This window comes from Prionailurus bengalensis, chromosome A1, assembly GCF_016509475.1.
Source record: "Prionailurus bengalensis isolate Pbe53 chromosome A1, Fcat_Pben_1.1_paternal_pri, whole genome shotgun sequence".
In the NCBI taxonomy this organism is placed as follows: Eukaryota; Metazoa; Chordata; class Mammalia; order Carnivora; family Felidae; genus Prionailurus; species Prionailurus bengalensis.
This window is the reverse complement of record NC_057343.1, coordinates 200,547,336-200,564,974: the sequence shown is the minus strand read 5'-3', so window position 1 is coordinate 200,564,974 and position 17,639 is coordinate 200,547,336. Positions and strand designations below refer to the sequence as shown.

Below are 17,639 nucleotides of genomic sequence, written 5' to 3'. Positions count from 1 at the left end.
ACCCAAAGAGCCCTCTGGCTCTTCCAGTGGGCTCAGCCCTAAATATGCTCAGCCCTTTGAAAAAATTATGAGTTGCAGGTGTTTAAAATTTCCATGTTTTTTGCGTTTCTGTGTGTGTATGTGTGTGTGTGTGGGGGGGGAGGGTTCTTTTCATTGAATAACCAGTAAACAACCAGTCCTAGCAACAAACAAGGATTACAATTTGTGGAGGTAATATTTACAGAATGCACTGCTGCATTTTCTTCCATTCATTTTCCTTCTTATCTCTTTCAATCAAACCTATTACCTCTTTTCTGAACTCCAGCATTTAACAAAACGCCAAACAAAAATGAAATTAACAAAAGCCCACTTCATTACGATGGAGCCCCAGAAGCTTGAGAACGAAGGAAGTTTGTCCCTTCCGGTGATCCGTTCTGGCGTTTGCCTGCAGCAAGATGGCGGCGGTCTCAATGTCAGTGGCGCTGAGGCAAATGTTGTGGGGGAAAAGGGCAGTGGCTGTAGCGGCCATTTCCGCTTCCAGGGTTCCTACCAGGTAACAGGATTGTCAGGCTTCTTCTTCAAGCTTCTGGGGTCTCTCCACTTTTGGGGAGGTCTCTGCTGGCTGGGTTCCGGAGAAGGCCTCTGGGAAAGCGTTCTCTGCTGACCCTTTCCTCCGGAGAGGGCGGTTGGATTTGGGACTAGCTGCTTTTCAGGGGCACTGGCCAGGCGAGTGGGGGTGTGAATGCGGGGATGAGGGGAGGAGGACCTCTGGTTTCTTGGAAACTTTGGGACTATTGCTGTGAGAGAGGGTCTGTGGGGTGGGGTTGTCTCCAGGGCTGCGAGCCGAGCCCTAGCCCCCAGAGAAGGGGAGGAGTCTCACTGGTCTTTCTCCCCACTTTACGCACCCCCTCCGTTTTTCACCTGTTTGTCCATCACTCCAGGCCTTGTTGGGGTTAAATCCCTCTTTCCCTTACATGGCTTTAAGTGGTATTAGTGGGTTTCTGAGCAGAAAGATTGTTTTATTCATCAGCCTGCTTGGTTGGAATTCAATGTTAGTGAACATACCATTGCTAGTAATATTGGAAGGTAATTTCTAAAAGGCTGGTGGTAATGCCGGGAGGCTTCCTATCAAGAATTTTATTAAAGCTTCACAATAATTCAGAGATTGTTGCTGTTGTTTTGCTTTGAGCGTTTTTGTGATGGTGCTTTTTTTCCTGACTGCATTAATCCTCGATTTCCCTCTTAACGCCAATTTTCCTGACTGTGGTACTAACACAATAGCATGTAAACACGGTAGTGTGTTTATCTGCAAAGCATTATGTTTTATCGCTATTTCGCTGCCCATTATAAATCAGGGCATGTATTGAATGCCTTTTGCATGCTCTGGAGACTACACTGAGTGCTTAGAATAACACGGGAAGACTGCAGGGACAGATGGGGGTGGTTAAAAATTGAGGGTCTAGTCAAATACTAATTAATTTAGTGTTAAATATAAAGGGAATCCCGAGCGTTAGAACTAGAGTTAATTAGAAAGGATTTGTGAGGTAAATTTTATTAAGGTTTTGGTGTGTTGGGGCGGGGGGGAGAAGAATGTCCTGAATAGGGTCAGTGGCTTATGAAAAGCTTTGAAGGCAATAGTGGATACATACATAATATAGAATTGTTGAAAAATAACGATGCTAAGATTGGGGAAAGGTAAAAAAAAAATTGTAGTGAACTATTGTACATATGAAGACTTGAAGAATGGGAAGTGTTTCTCTAAATAAAATACCCGACTGGTTGACTTAGGGCTGTAAGAGAGGTGATCCAAGTTAGTTCTTGTTCTCCTAGACATTATGGAGAATAATTTTGCATTCCCAAGTAATAATGTATTCACAGTAGCCCTAGAACTCAAAACAGAGTTGAAGGGGCCACTGGTGCATGGCTAATTAAGACATGACTGTGTATCTAACCAAATTCTATATCTGAGTCAGCCATTTTGTCAGCAGTTATTGTAGTTGAAGTTAAGATACTGGATTTTAGAAACTGATGATAACTAGTACTACTTACGCAAATTTGAAGAGTTTCTGTTTGCAAATGTGTTAGAGATTTGAAAATAAAATATTAAATTATGTAAAGTGATCTTTGTTTCACACTTTAAAAAACGTAAAAGACAAAGAAAACAAATTTTAACCACAAGTCAAATGACACATTTATTTGCCTTTTAAAAATTTTATTTTTTAAGTAATCTCTACACCCAGTGTGGGGCTGGAACTCACAATCCTGAGACCAGGAGTCGCATGCTGTACTGACTGAGCTAGCCAGGTGCCCCCATTTATTTGCTTTCTGTAACACATTTTTTTGTCCAGAGAACTAGTGATGTTCATCTCCCCTTGAGGGAAATTTATGGCCCTTCTCTCTTACCTATTATTGGCTTTTCATCCTTTAAGCATTGTCTTTCCATTATGTTTTGAAGGTAATGAGGATCTGAAAAGGTTGTGTGTGGAAAGAGTACCAATTAATAGGGTAATCTAAATCTATAATTCATTTTATTTTAATGCTTAGAAAACATTTGCAAATAATGTAACCTTTCAGATCACTTGAATAAAATGAAGGGTAGAATCAGTAAGGCAGTTGGTAAGGAGGGAGTAGTGAACAAATACTGAAGAAAGTGTGAGTAGAAGGAAAGAAGCTGTTACATTAACTTGTATGAAATTACAGTGTATTAGTACAAAACCAGAGTAAACCAAAAAAGCCCAACAACATACACACAAGGAGAAAAATTGTTTAAACAGTGTAGATGATTCCGTTGATCTAGTTCCTGAGCTCGTGTTCCAGAGTGAGTCTCAGTTTCCATGTGCTTCTCATTTCTCTGGACTGAATGAGAAGGGGGAAAAACCGGATAAATGGCCCACATTTATTCTTATTTTCCCTGACTTTCTGACAGAGTTGCCCAGGGTGAGTTTAACTATTTAGGATTTTAATCTAAAAGCTAGATAAAATGGTGCTCTTTCAAAATAGCAATACTTTGGACTCCATGTTTCAACATTTATTTATTTTTGGGACAGAGAGAGACAGAGCATGAACCGGGGAGGGTCAGAGAGAGAGGGAGACACAGAATCGGAAACAGGCTCCAGGCTGTGAGCCATCAGCCCAGAGCCCGACGCGGGGCTCGAACTCACGGACCACGAGATCATGACCTGGCTGAAGTCGGACGCCTAACCGACTGCGCCACCCAGGCGCCCCTGGACTCCATGTTTGATACAGTGTTTTTTGTTCTGTTTTGTTTTTTTAACCCATTTGTGTATTGCCTAGCCCTGGTTTCATCACTTTTCAATTTGAACTGAATCTTGTGTTTACCTCAAACACAGTTCCTTAGGGTCTGCATAGGGTCTTAATTAATGACTGTGGTGAGGACTAAGTGTGTAGACTTTTTTTTTTTTTTAAGTTTATTTATTTATTTTGAGAGTGAGAGCACGAGCTGGGGAGGGGCAGAGAGAGAGAGAGAAGGAGAGAGAGAAAATCCTAAGCAGGCTCCACACTGTCAGCACAGAGCCCATCGCAGGGCTCAAACTCATGAACCATGAGATCATGCCCTGAGCCTGAGCCAAAGTCAAGAGTCGGATGCTTAACCACCTGAGACACCCAGGTGCCCCATGTCTGGATCTTTTTTGTGAGCCTTATTTTGTGTTTCAATCTCTGGCTCTATTGTGTCACACTATTTCCTTTTTCAGCATTAGATAAGCCAGGAACCTTCAGTGAGTAAGATGTGCTGAAGTTGACAGTCCTAAGGTTGACAAGGGTTCTGTGTATATTACACCTTACTGGGAAACTGAGCCCAAATTTGAGAAACATTTAGGACATTTAAAGCCAGTTATTGGCTTCTACTTCAGATAAGATGGATAAATTCCTCTCTGAAAAGCAGCTACTTTTGCTGTCTTTGAAATATATCAAAGCCAAGTTTAGTGAGCTTGAAATATTTCTAAAATACCCTTTAATAGGTTTAATTCTTTTGCTTATTTTTCTCATTAAGAAATACCCATAATGGTTCATGAGGTTTCAGCAGTAGTAGAGATCTTTGTTGAGTTCTTAGGAGAATTAAATATTTTAATACTAATGAAGATTAGAATAGTGTCTGGCACATAGTAAACTTTACCTAAGTAAACACTACTTTATTATTGGTTTGAATAGCCTGACTATTTTTCTTTTCATTAATCTTGGTGATAGATATTGTGGTAGGTGGTAGTATTGTTGAAAATATTTGCGTCCGTTTTCTGTGACAAGATTATACATTGCTGTTCCATTAGTCAAGTGATTTGTTTTGGCCAATGAAATGTTACTGGCAACAATATGCCATGTCAGGCAGAAGCTTTAAGACTGTCCCATGTTTTGCCATGTCCCTTTTCCCTTCGCCTATAGGATAGACATTTTAGGTGGGATTTTTTTCTTTTAGTCTAGATCCTGGAATGAAGATCACATGGAGCAAAGCTAGAAGCTGATTCTTACAGGTTGTATAAAATATAAAGTGACTAAGAAATAAATCTTTGGGACGCCTGGGTGGCTCGGTCGGTTAAGCATCCAACTTCAACTCAGGTCATGATCTCACAGTTCATGGGTTCAAGCCCTGCGTTGGGCTCTGTGCTGATAGCTCGGAGCCTGGAGGCTGCTTCCGATTCTGCGTCTCCCTCTCTCTCTGTCCCTCCCCCACTCATGCTCGCTCTCTCTCTCTCTCTCTCTCTCTCTGTCCATCTCTCTCTCTCTCTCTCTCTCTCTCTCTAACATAAATAAACGTTAAAAAAATAAAAAATCTTCGTTGTGAGTTACAAAAATGTTTGAATTTTTGGTTGCCTCAACATAACCTATATTGACCTTTTTTACACACACACGCCTGCATGCAAATGAGCAGGTTTTAGCACATGGACTAATGTATCAGTGAGGTCACAGGCTTTTGGAGGGCTGGAAAAAATTTTTATTTATTTTTGTATACTTGATGGCACCTAGTGTAATGGTTCACAAATAATAGTAAACGTTGATCACGTACGTGAGTAAATACGTATTTAGAGATGTGTGATTGTGAGGAAAAGCAGGAAGCCATAGGTGGTATTTCTGTTAATAGCTTCATCAGTGAAAGCCAAATACTAACCTACATAAGTGTGAATATAAAATATCTACTACATATATTCTTTTCTAATTACTTGCAGTGGTCTGAGATTAAAATATTGACCTGAAACTCTATTAACATCTGGACTGAAGTTGACTTATGAATAGATTTTTTTTGTACTCAGAAATTTCTTTTGACAAGTGTCCTGACTCTTTTGTACTCTAATTTTATAAAGAGGTAGAAATGAATTTATTTGGGAAAGGGTGTTCATGGAACATGATAACTTTCTTGGCATAATAGTAACTAAATGTGATTATCAGACTTGCCTTCTGGAAGTTATTTTACAGGAAGTTTTTAAAAATTAATGATACATTGAGCTTAATGGAGAAAGAAGATGCAACTTGGTTCCTTTGTTAGACATGTTTGAAGAAGTTTCTAGGCATGGGTGAATATAGAACAAGACTATTTGACATGGAAAAGCTTCTAAAATATATCCCTTGGTTGTCTAAAGTTGAGAATCATTTTTATAGTATTTGTTCTGAGCACAAATTAATAACAGGTGACCTTTATTTCTCATTGTGTATTAGCCACTGTGTATTAGCCAGTGACTTTACCTGCATTATCTTACATATTTCTCACAGTGACCCTATGAACTTAGGTGTTATTTTTCTCATTTTTCAGATGAGGAAACATTTTAAAATTTACATTGCTAGGAAATAGTCTGGTTTAGCAGCCAAGGAACATGTTGACTTTAGTAATGAGAAGTATATGTCTGCTAAGAGTAAAACCTCAGTGTCTTCTCTGTTTTTCTTTTAGCAGGATGTCTGTATTTGAGAAACTATCTGATGCTCTTTACTTTCACTGTTCCTTTTTGTACAGTGACAGTCTCCAAATGAGGAATTTGTTTTCTTTTTTTTGTAATAAGGATTTTTCCCCCTAAGTTTGGTAATTATTTTTGCTGAGAAACTTTGTATATGTGACTTGATTATGATACTTTCTTACCCCTTAAACAAAATGCAAGTAATACATGTTTTAAACAAGGTAAATGGAATATATTTTTCTTTTTTTCTTACTCCAGTGATCATTAGGAAAAAGTTATTGTATTCTGATGCCTTTAAAAACTATCAAGTGTCTGCTATACTTTCTGAGTTCTTTGTCTGCTTTTTAATAGTGTTTTTGTGTCCTTCCTTGACTGGTCTGCCTCTCTTTAGCAGTTTCACTACCCTTTTTCATTTATCATGAGTTTGAATACCAACCAAGTAAACCTGTTAGGATTTGAGTAAAATAAAGTAGGCTTAATGAAGCTCTGATGATGGCTGAAATTTACTTTGTTGCGATTAAAACCTTAAGCTTTTTTAAGGTTCACAGATAATTACATATAATACATGAGCTACTATTACAACTTTTCTTTTTTAGTTTGCAGTGTCCAAAGACCCTGATGGAACTTTATTGTACCTGAATTTTGGAGTGGCCAGATTCTTGACAGTGACTTTCATCTAAATATTTTTATATTTTAGCAAACTATTCTAATTCTTTTGCCTTTTATGTAGTGGCATGAGAGCAATTCAGAATTCCTGTTTCAAATTTTCTTTCTTTTGTCTTATTTTGATAGGTGAATACAACATTAGGTTCTTTAGAACTAGTTAGTTGCTCAAATGTGACCTTTTTGCATTGACTTAATTTTTTTCCTTTATGGGATCATGCTCCAGTTTAGTGGTTTTTTAAACCCTTGCTGTACATCAGAATCACCTGTTGTGTGCATAAAAAATTCAGATGCCTTGGCCCCAATATGTATTAGTTCAGTAAGTTTAACTTGAGGCTTGACTCTGGTGATTCTAATGGGAAGCTAGGTCTGAAAATTACCGTTTGTGTGTTTTAAAATAGTTTCCATGCTATATCATGAAAAGACTTCAAAATGCATTTTTCCTTAGGGGTCGGGTGGAGATTTCCAGAAACAAACAAAAATTCTTCCATCTTTGCACATTTCCCTAATCTAAATTAAGCTTTATGCTTTTCACCCATGCACTGGATGGAAGTTGTTTCTTGGAGAAATTTTCCTTTGAGGGAGAGCAGGCATTTTGGTAATTTTGGAGAAAGCAGGCCATGTTACTCGCTCTCTAGAGACTCTTGTTCTTCCTTTTGGAAGAGCTCAGGTTTAATATAGCGCAGCTGTTGAACTCTGCCCTTCAAAGTTTTAAGAAGAAAGTGTTTTATCCTTTAAAATGGAAATGCCTTTTTTAGGGAGGTGGTCTTTGGCTGGATATAGTTCTCTAAGAAAGTTGCATGCTTTTCTAGAGTTCTTTTGTTTCAGTGATTTCTTAGAATTGTTTCAGATGTTGAGGGCACAGTCTCAGAGTAAAAATCTGGCTGCTTTGTAATATGTTTTGCTGTATCCTTAACAAAGCTAGATGAAGAGTTTATTTCTTTGTGTTTTCTAGGACTCGAAAATATGTTCTTTCCTTTATTCAGCCACTCTATACATAAGTAAATGGTCCTTGAATAGGGTTTACTAGACAAAAGATCCTGTTCTAGATGACTGTTCAGCAAGCCATATGCTTCTCCTAAAAATGTCAGTCTGTCTTGATGAGCTTTAAAGTGAATACAGATGTTTTGGCTCTTTTGAGGACTACCACTTTTTGTGTGGAAAGAGCACTTCTTTTTCAGGAGATTTCTTCAATATACTTACAGAAATTTGCATGAAATTTATATTTATAACTTTTGTCTTTTAAGTCTAATGAAATTAGATTTAATTAGGCATTAATAATTTGAGTTTAATTTTAATATCCTTAGTATAAATAAGATTTGGGAAAATAAAATGGATCTCAATATGGCTTTTGTTAAGATTTTGTATTTATTTTGTAAGATTTTGTATGTATTTATTGGAACTCAAATTTTTACCTTGTAATATTTACCTTTATGCAATGAAAGGTGATATTTTGGCAGGAAGGGTTACCTTTTTAGATGTTCAGTACCTTTTACTTTGCTAGGTTAACCCTAGAAGTAATAGTCATTAGATTCATACAGTGTTTGAGTTGGGAGAAAACTCTAGGATATTCCTGCCTGACCTCTTGTGTATGCAGGAATCTCTAGAATTTCCTGTTTCTTGATTATCTAACACTTGAGGAATAAATGGTAAATATCTGGTAACCCTAGAAAATGTTCTACTTTTAGATTCGTTGGTAAGTGATATTCCCTTTAATACTGTGTAGAAAAATTCTAACCCCATGCATATGTCAGCCTTTCAGATAATTTAAGATATTTGTCATTACTCATTCTCCCCTTTAAGTGTATGCTCTAGACTTAGCATATATTGTGTGTTGTTTTGTTTTTTTACCCTTTATTAATTTATTACCAGATTTCTTAATGATTTACTACCTCTTGGTACTCCTTAGGATATATTCCATTTTGCCAATATCTTTCTTTGAGCTGTATACTGTTAACTAAATGAAATTACCAGAGGTGATAACTTAGTGAGTTGAAATTGAATTAAAGAGAAAAGTTGACTTTAAGTTGGAATTTTAAAATTTTTATTTTTAAAATTATAAAGAAAAATTCACTTTTTCCTTTTGGTGAACAGTTTTTAGAATTTAATACATGTATAGATTTGTGTAATCACCACAGTAGTCAGGGTACAGAATATTGAAAGAATTCATCACCCTGAAAGACTCCCTCATGTTATCCCTCCTGACTCTAGACCCTGGCAGTAAGTTATCTTTTCTTCATCTCCATAGTTTTGTAGTTTTGAGAATATAATATAAGTGGAACCAGGCAGTATACAATCTTGTGAAGATTGGTGTCTTTCACTCAACATAATGCCTTTGAGATTACCTAAGTTGTTGTGTGTATCTATAGTTTATTCTTTTTTATGGCTAAGTGGTACATATTTTGTGGATGTACCACACAATTTATCCATTCACCCCTTGAAGGACCAAATGTCCTTATTTTTGGTTTTTAATACTTATAAGTAGAGCCACTATAGTAAATATTTGTGTACAGGAGTTGTATGAACATGATTTCATTTTTCTAGAGTAGCTACCCGGGAGGGAGATTCCTGGGTCATTGGTAGTATTTGTTTAATTTTATAAGATACTAATAAACCATTTTCCATAGTGGTGGTATCATTTTCCTTTTTCACTAGCAATGTATGAAAGTTTTGTCACTCTGTGTCTCATTAACAGTGATATTGTCAGGATTTTTTAATTTAGCCATTTTAATAGATGTATAATGATATTTCATTGTGGCTCTTTTTTTTTTTTTAATGTTTATTTTTGAGAAAGAAAGTGAGCAGGGGAGGGGCAGAGAGAGGGTGACAGAGGATCCTAAGCAGACTCTGTGCTGTCTGCTCCAGAGCTTGAATTCACGAACTGTGAGATCATGACCTGAGCTGAAGTTGGACACTTAACCAACTAAGCTACCCAAGTTTGTGGTTTTTTAAATAACAATTTCACTGAGATATAACTTATATTCCATAAAATTCACTCACATAAAGTAAAATTTGATGGTTGTTAGATATTCACAGTGTTGTACAACCATTCATAGCCAATTGTAGAACATTTTTATGACCCCCAAAAGAAACTCTGTGCCCACTAGCTTTTACTTCTGTTTCTCCCTTTCCCCCAGTCTTAGGCAACCAAGAATCTACTTTCCGTGTCTGTAGATTTGCCAGCTCTGGACATTTCATACAAATGGAATCACATATGATCTTTTGTGACTAGCTTCTTCTTTTTTTTTTTTTTTTTTTTTAATTTTTTTTTTCAACGTTTATTTATTTTTGGGACAGAGAGAGACAGAGCATGAATGGGGGAGGGGCAGAGAGAGAGGGAGACACAGAATCGGAAACAGGCTCCAGGCTCTGAACCATCAGCCCAGAGCCCGACGCGGGGCTCGAACTCGCCGACCGCGAGATCGTGACCTGGCTGAAGCCGGACGCCTAACCGACTGCGCCACCCAGGCGCCCCTAGCTTCTTTTACTTAGCATAATGTTTTCAAGGTTTATCCAAGTTGTGGCATCAATCAATACTTTATTCCTGTTTATTGATAAATAATATTCCATTGTATGGACATACCACATTTTATTTATCCATTAGTTGATGGGCATTGGGGTGGTTTCCACTTTTGATTATTAATGAGTAATGACCTATGAAACATTTGTGTATAAGTTTTTGTTATACATATGTTTTTATTCTTTTGGGGATATACAGAAGAGTTGAATTGCTGGATAATGTTGTAACTCTCTGTTTAGTCTTTTGATTAACTGCCAGACTCTTTTTCCAAAGTGGCTGCACCATTTTACATTCCCATCAAGAGTAAATGAGGGTTCAGTGTCTTCACAACCTTGCTGACACTTGTTATTGTCTTCTTTATTATAACCATCCTAGTGAGTGTGAAGTGGTATCCTGTGGTTTTTATTTGTGTTTCCATGATGGCTAACTCATTGTGGTTTATATCTGTTTCTCTAATGGCTAATGATGTTGAACTTTGGGGAAGTGTTTGTTTATATATTTTGCCTATTTTTTAATTGGGCTGTTTGTTTTTTTATTGTTGAGCTCTGAGAGTTCTTAAACTATTCTGGATATAAGTCTTTTGTCATATATGTGGTTTGTAAATATTTTCTCCCAATCTGTAGCTTTTCTTCTTTTAAATGTATCTTTTACAGAGTAAAAGTTTTAATTTATTTAAAGTCCAACTTACCAGTCTTTTTTTTTAATGGATAGTACTTTTGTTGTCCAAAGAACTCTGCTGAACCCTGTCAGCAAGCCCTCTTGCTCAACTATAGACCCCAACAGTTACTTCTTATTGTACTTTCTTGAGGCCTTGACAAAGAATTTTGCAATGACCTAAACATTCCAACCACCAGACCAGAAGAGCCCAGATAGCGGTGGAATGCCTAGAAGACCACACCTCACCCATCCCCTTCTAGCCCATGATCATAGGCTAAACACATACTGACCCCTACTCATAGTCACACACTCTTTGCCTCTCTTGAACTTACTCCTCTGAACTCTCTCTTCAAAACTCTAGGTGTCCATCTTGCTGGTAGAGGTAGATTGTTAAGGCTCAAGCCTGCCATCTCCCATGGCTGCTGAAATAAATGTCTCCCTTTCTCTTTTCCAAACCCTTGTCTGTAGAGTTATTGGCTTCTCTTGTCGAGTTTATCCCAATTTGTTTGCTAATAGTGTCAGCATAACCAATTAGCAATACCTCTGATTTGTCCAGGCCCCTCAGGATTCCCTGGAAGGAACAGAAGGCTGTTGAAGCTCCAGGGCTTACCCGTTTCCTGAGTTTCCTGAGTTTGCAGCTGTATGTTTGGGAGCAACCGCAGGTTGAAGATTTTTTTGTATTCTCAAAGTTTTGAAGTTTAATATTTTACATTCAGATCCATTTTGAGTGAATTTTGTATGAAGTGTGAGATTTAATTTGAGGTTAATTTTTTTTGCATGTGAGTATACACTTGTTTAACACCATTTTGTGTTTACTGTGAAGACTATCTTTTTCTGTTTTTTTAAGGCGTTATTTTTAAGTAATCTCTACAACTGATGAATTTACAACCCCAAGATGAAGAGTTGTGTGCTCTACCGATTGAGTGAGCCAGGCTCCCCTAAAGACCATTTGTTTTCAGGAGTGCCTGGGTGTCTCGGTTGAGCATCCAACTCTGGCTCAGATCATGATCTCACAGTTTGTGGCTTTGAGCCCCATGTCGGGCTCTGTGCTGACAGCTCAGAGTCTGGATCCTGCTTCAGATTCTGTGTCTCCCTGCCCCTTCCCTGCCCGCGCTCTGTCTCTCTCAAAAATAAATAAACATTAAAAAAAAAAAAGACCACTCTTTTTCCATTGAATTGATTTTGTACCTTTGTCAGCAATCATTTGGTTATATCTGTCTGGGTCTGTTTTTGTATTTTTTATTGTGTTGCATTGATCTAAATCCCTTTGCCACTACCACACAGTTTTGATTACTATAGCTTCAGAGTAAATGTGTATTAAAATTGAGTGATTGTGATTCTTCAGTTTCATTCTTTTTTTTCAAAAAATTTTTAACTATTCTAGTTTCTTTGCCTTTTCATCTGGATTTTATTTTTTATTTTTATTAAAAAAATATTTTAATGTTTATTTTTGAGAGAGAGAGCACGTGAGCAGAGAAGGGGCAGAGAGAGATGGAGACCGAATCTGAAGCAGGCTCTAGGCTCTGAGTCGTCAGCACAGGGCCTGATGCGGGGCTCGAACCCACAAACTATGAGATCATGACCTGAGCCAAAATCAAGAGTCAGATGCTCAACCTACTGAGTCACCCAGGCACCCTTAAAATTTTCAGTTTCTAATTGTATATAGAAATAGGATTGATTTGGGGGCTCCTGGCTGGCTCAGTGGGTGGAACCTGTGACTCTTGCCCTTGAGGCCTTGAGTTCAAGCCCCATGTTGAACGTAGAGCTTACTTAAAAAAAGAAAAAGAAAAAAAAAAAGGTCGATTTTGTGTTACGACTTTTTATCCTACAACCTTGCTAAATTTACTTGTCCTATATGTATTTTGTAAATTCTTTGGGATTTTTAAAAGTAGATGATCATGCAGTCTGTGACTAGGGTTGGTTTATTTCTTTTGTTTCAGTCTCCGTGCCTTTTGTTTCTTTTCATTTTCCCAAAGGATGTTAAAAAAGAATGGTGACATTAGACATTCTTCCCATTTACCAGGCTTTGAAGCATTTAGGTTTTCACCATTAAGTAGAGTGTTAGCTAAGGTTGAGGAAGTTTCCTTCTACTACTAGTTGGCTAAAGTTTTTATCATGAGTGGATGTTCAATGAGACTTCCTCTCATTGAGAGAGAGACAGAGCATGAGCAGGGGAGGAGCAGAGAGAGAGGGGAGACACAGAATCTGAAGCAGGTTTCAGGCTCTGAGCTGTCAGCAGAGAGCCTGATGCGGGGCTTGAACCCATGAACCGCAAGATCATGACCCGAGCCGAAGTCAGAGGCTTAACTGACTGAGCCACCCAGGTGCCCCCCCCCCCCTTTTTAATGTTTATTTAGAGAGAGAGCTGGGGAGGGGCAGAGAGAGACAGGGAGTGAGAATCCCAAGCAGGCTTCACGCTCTCAGCACAGAGCCCAACATAGGGCTCCATCTCACCAACTGTGAGATCATGACCAGAGCTGAAATCAAGAGTTGGTTGCCGAATTTAGTGAGCCACCCAAGTGCCCCGAGACTTCGTCTTTGATGCATAAATTATTTAGAGGAGTTTTGTTTAATTTCCAAGTATTTGGAGATTTTCCTCTCATTTTCCTATTAACTAATTTTGAGTTTAATTGCATTATGTTCTGAAAATCCAGTTCCCTGGGTTTCCCTTTTCAGTTTCCATCCAGAAATTTGTGACTCTTCTTACCCTGCTCTGTAGTCGGGCTAAGAGATGGAGAGACAGAGAAACTAGAAAAAAACAAAAACTGCAATAGGTGTTGGTCCTGTTTTTTGTTTTGTTTTGTTTTTGTGTTTTAGAATCACAGCTTTAGTAACTGAAGTGATGGCTCTCTCAGGTTTCCATGTGACCACGGGATTGCCTATAGCTTGTGCATGGTGCATGGGAGAACAGAAACGGGGAAAAACATGGGTAGTTTCCATACTTACACATTTCTGTTAGTTTCCTTTGTAGATCTTTGGGCCAGAGTGATTCTTCTGGAGGAATGCTCACTCCTGGGTTTCTGGCTACATGAAATTCAGGCAGGGGATACTGGAGAAAAAGAAATAAATTCACTTCTGGTTGAGTGGTATTTCACTTCCTTGATCTGTCTGCTGTTTGCTTTTTAGCAAGAAGCTGTTCTGTGTATCCTGTCCTGAGTTTATGGTTACATTTAGTGGAAGAGACAGGGTGGAGTGTGCTTACTACATCTTACCAGGACCAACCATCTTAGGATGAATTATTTTTTAAAGTCAATTGTAGTATTTCTTGCATTTTAGCATATCTGAATAGATTTAAAAGATGTAAAAATGACTCAAAAAAGTTCTTCATACAGATCGTAAACCATTGATTCTCAGCTGTTGGAGGAGGAAGGGAGGAATTAACAACATACCAGAATCTTAGAAGTAGAGAGAGGATTTCAAAATATATGTGCCCGTGGTTGAAAATCATGGTATTTAATAAAAGGTGGATGTTTGTTTCCCATATAAATGGTCAGAAATATACATTAAGTTACTGGCTTAGACCATCAACTAATAAATCTAAACTTTAGAGGATATGGTAGTCAGAGATTTATTCTGATGGAAATTTTAGTATTTTCTCTCTAGAATATGTACTCTTATATACAAAATCAGAGTTTTATTTTTAGGGGATTCATGGATCTCATACTTTCTAGCCCTTCCATAGAGAGTATTAGATCTTATACTATGTTTATACTAGCTCTTGTGTTAGACCTTTCTCAGTTACCAGTGACAGAAACCTAGAAACTCAAATGACTTGGCTTAGTCAAGAAGAGGGAATTGGTTTATATTATCAAGCAAAGGAAAAGGTAAGGATACAGCTAAATGGTCCCAGGGACCAGAGCTAGACAGGGACCAGGCTCTCTTTCTAATTTGTCTCTGTCATTCTCTGAGTAACAGCTACTACTTGAGATTGTTTTTTCCTATGTGGCAGATACAGCTAATGAAAGTTTTTTTTAGACTAATATCCCATATCTTTATCACCAGGGAGGGACTGAAAATCCTTTTCTTTGGTACCGGGTTTTATTTATTTATTTATTTATTTATTTATCTATCTATCTATCTATCTATCTTATTTTTTAAAGTAATATTGATTGATTGATTGATTGATTTTAACATTTATTCATTTTCAAGAGAGAGAAAGCCTGAACAGGGGAGGGGCAGAGAGAGAGAAACACAGAATCTGAAGCAGGCTCCAGGCTCTGAGCTGTCAGCATAGTGCCCGATGTGGGGCTTGAACCCATGAACCATGAGATCGTGACCTGAGCTAAAGTCAGACGCTAAACTGAGCCACCCAGGCGCCCCTGGTACCAGGTTTTAAAAATCTTAGGGAATAATCAGTGAGTCACATTAGACTAAGGGTTTACTATAATATGTAGTCATTGTATAGTCATAGTAATTCTGCTTATATTGCTGTGTTATATGCATACATGGGAACTCTGGAAGTCAGGTGTAATGAAAGGTAGGCCTTCTCAAACAAAAATTAAGAATAGTATTTTATATCAAGATCTCTTTAGGGATTTTTGAGGAACAAATAATGTTTGTGTATACTGTGTGGGCTGACTTACCTTTTTTCCTAATGAACTCTGGGATTTTGCTTGCTAAAGTTTATTCACTCATTCAGCAAATATTTGCATTTTTTTCTACTTTCAAAAGGCTGCATTTTTACAGGCTTTACTAGAAACATCTGTCTTGGTGTTCCTTGGAACATCTGCTTTAAGGATGAATGTGTAGGATAGAAATATTCAAGCAAAGTCTAGATGATCATCTTTTGGGTCTTGTGATTGGGCTTTATCTTAGATTGGCATTTCTTAAAGTAGAGTGTAGATGATTTATTTGAGTTGACCCAGGAACTAGAAATGAGGAATTTCTAGACAAGGAAGGAAAAAGTATGATGCTGAGATTGCTGCTGTAAGCACTAGAAACTCAGTTCCACTGGAACCTCCTAAGAAGTATACAGAATGCCTCTCAGTGTTGTCCATTTGAAAGATGGAAGGCTTGAACATTTATCCACTATTTTTCATTCTCCTGTGGTTGAAAGTATAGACTTTTCTGTTCTTTGAGCTATACCTGTGCTCCTGAAGACCTGAGGCATACATAATGGGCTGGTTCACTTGAGATGGAATGTTGGTGCATAACCTGAGTCTGAAGGTCTGTAATGGTGGCAAGTGACAAATTGGCCAGAGGGGTGACATGAGCACCAAAGGTGTTGGTTACAGGCTTCATGATAACTCAAGGGTCTCTATAACTGATTTTTTTGGAGAGGGTGCTAATAATTCTATTAGCTATTATGTACTGAGCACTTAGACACTGAGGTAATTGCTTTCTGTATGTTATTTCATCTCATGACAATGATCTCATTTTCTTTTTCTTTTTAAATTTTTATTTTTGAGAGAGAGCACAAGGCCGGAGGGGCAGAGTGGGGGAGAGGCAGAGAAAGAGGGGGAGAGAGGGTCCAAAGTGGGCTCTGCGCTGACAGCAGAGAGCCTGATGTGGGGCTGGAACTCACGAATTGCGAGATTGTGACCTGAGCTGGAGTTGGACGGATGCTTAACTGGATTAAGCTACCCAAGCACCCCTGAATGATTTCATCTTAGATGGTCTATTGACAACTATAGTTTAATCGATTGCTAGGGTTGTAAATAACTCACATTTATTGGAATTTGCTTTATTCACCGGTACTCTGAAGGAGATGACAAAGGATTGGGAAACTGAGGTCTTACAACTTACTTAACTAAATAGTAATAGAAGTCTCTAGGAAAGGGATGGTTTCTTCTGTAAAATTTCATGTTTAAAGAATTCATGATGGGGGTTCCTGGGTGGCTCAGTGGGTTGAGCGACCGACTCTTGATTTTGGTTCAGGTCATGATCTCATGGTTCATGGGATTGAGCCCCACATTGGGCTCTGTGCTGACAGCATGGAGCCTGCTTGGGATTCTCTCTCTTCTCTCTCTCTGTCCTTTCCTCCTCTCCAACTTGTACATGTTCTCTCACTCTAAATAAATAAACTTTATAAAATAAATAATTCATAATGGCAGAATACTTCCGTACTATGTACCAGGTAGTTGACCAGAGATTGTGTATAATACCCCAGTAAACAAAGGTCAATTTACAGATTTTTCTTTGAATTTGAGAATGTTAACAGATAAGTTTAGTGGCTGGTAACCTTCCTAATCTCATTCTCTGGATTATTTTCTCTTCACTGATACTGCTGAATAATTCTAAGATAGTTAAATTATTTTTTCTACAGCTGCGTTTTAGGCTCTTGCTCCTGTCCCACTGTCATCTTTGACTGTTAATATGGTGGTAGCCTGGTCTTCCATCTTCTTATTTTTTAAGATTTTATTTTTGGGTGCCTGTGTGGCTCAGTCAGTTAAGCATCTGACTGGCTCAGGTCATGATCTCACAGTCTGTGAGTTCGAGCCCCATGTCAGGATCTGTGCTGACAGCTCAGAGCCTGGAGCCTGCTGCAGCTCCTCCCCTGCTCATGCTCTGTCTCTCTCTGTCTCTCAAAAATAAATAAATGTTAAAAATAAATTAAAAAAAAGATTTTATTTGTAAGTATTCTCTATATTGAGCTTGAACCTGCAATCCCGAGATCGAGTCGCACGCTCCGCTGACTGAACTAGCTAGGCGCTCCTTGTCTTCCATTTTATTAATGTGGTTCACTTTAAATGTGATAAAGTGGTTTTAATGTGGTAAAGCGTACCACTTTAGTGCACAGCTGGTACTGGAATGGATACAACCTGCATTTGAGGTCATTTTAGAAATTTCAGTTTCTTCTTCCCTTAAGACTTAAAACATGGTTGTTCTGTTGCTGATGAGTTCATGGTTTAAATACATCTTAGTTAATGCTGATAAGTGATCCCTTATTAGGGCTCAGATTTTTATTTTGGTCTCAAATT

The 17,639-nt window shown here is 38.1% G+C and overlaps 1 protein-coding gene across 3 annotated transcripts in view; it reads left to right on the top strand.

The window, feature by feature from the left end:
- The first annotated feature begins 343 nt into the window (after positions 1-343).
- NDUFS4 (NADH:ubiquinone oxidoreductase subunit S4) overlaps positions 344-17,639 on the top strand; it is a 113,869-nt gene continuing 96,573 nt past the window's right edge. Inside the window, exon 1 of one of the 3 annotated variants that reach the window (XM_043598631.1) lies at positions 344-532. In XM_043598631.1, the coding sequence (XP_043454566.1) occupies positions 359-532 (174 nt within the window). In that variant the 5' untranslated portion in view covers positions 344-358. Of the gene's footprint in view, positions 533-11,346; positions 11,382-17,639 lie in introns of those variants that run through there. The other 2 variants (XM_043598640.1, XM_043598648.1) reach the window with 2 other exon arrangements.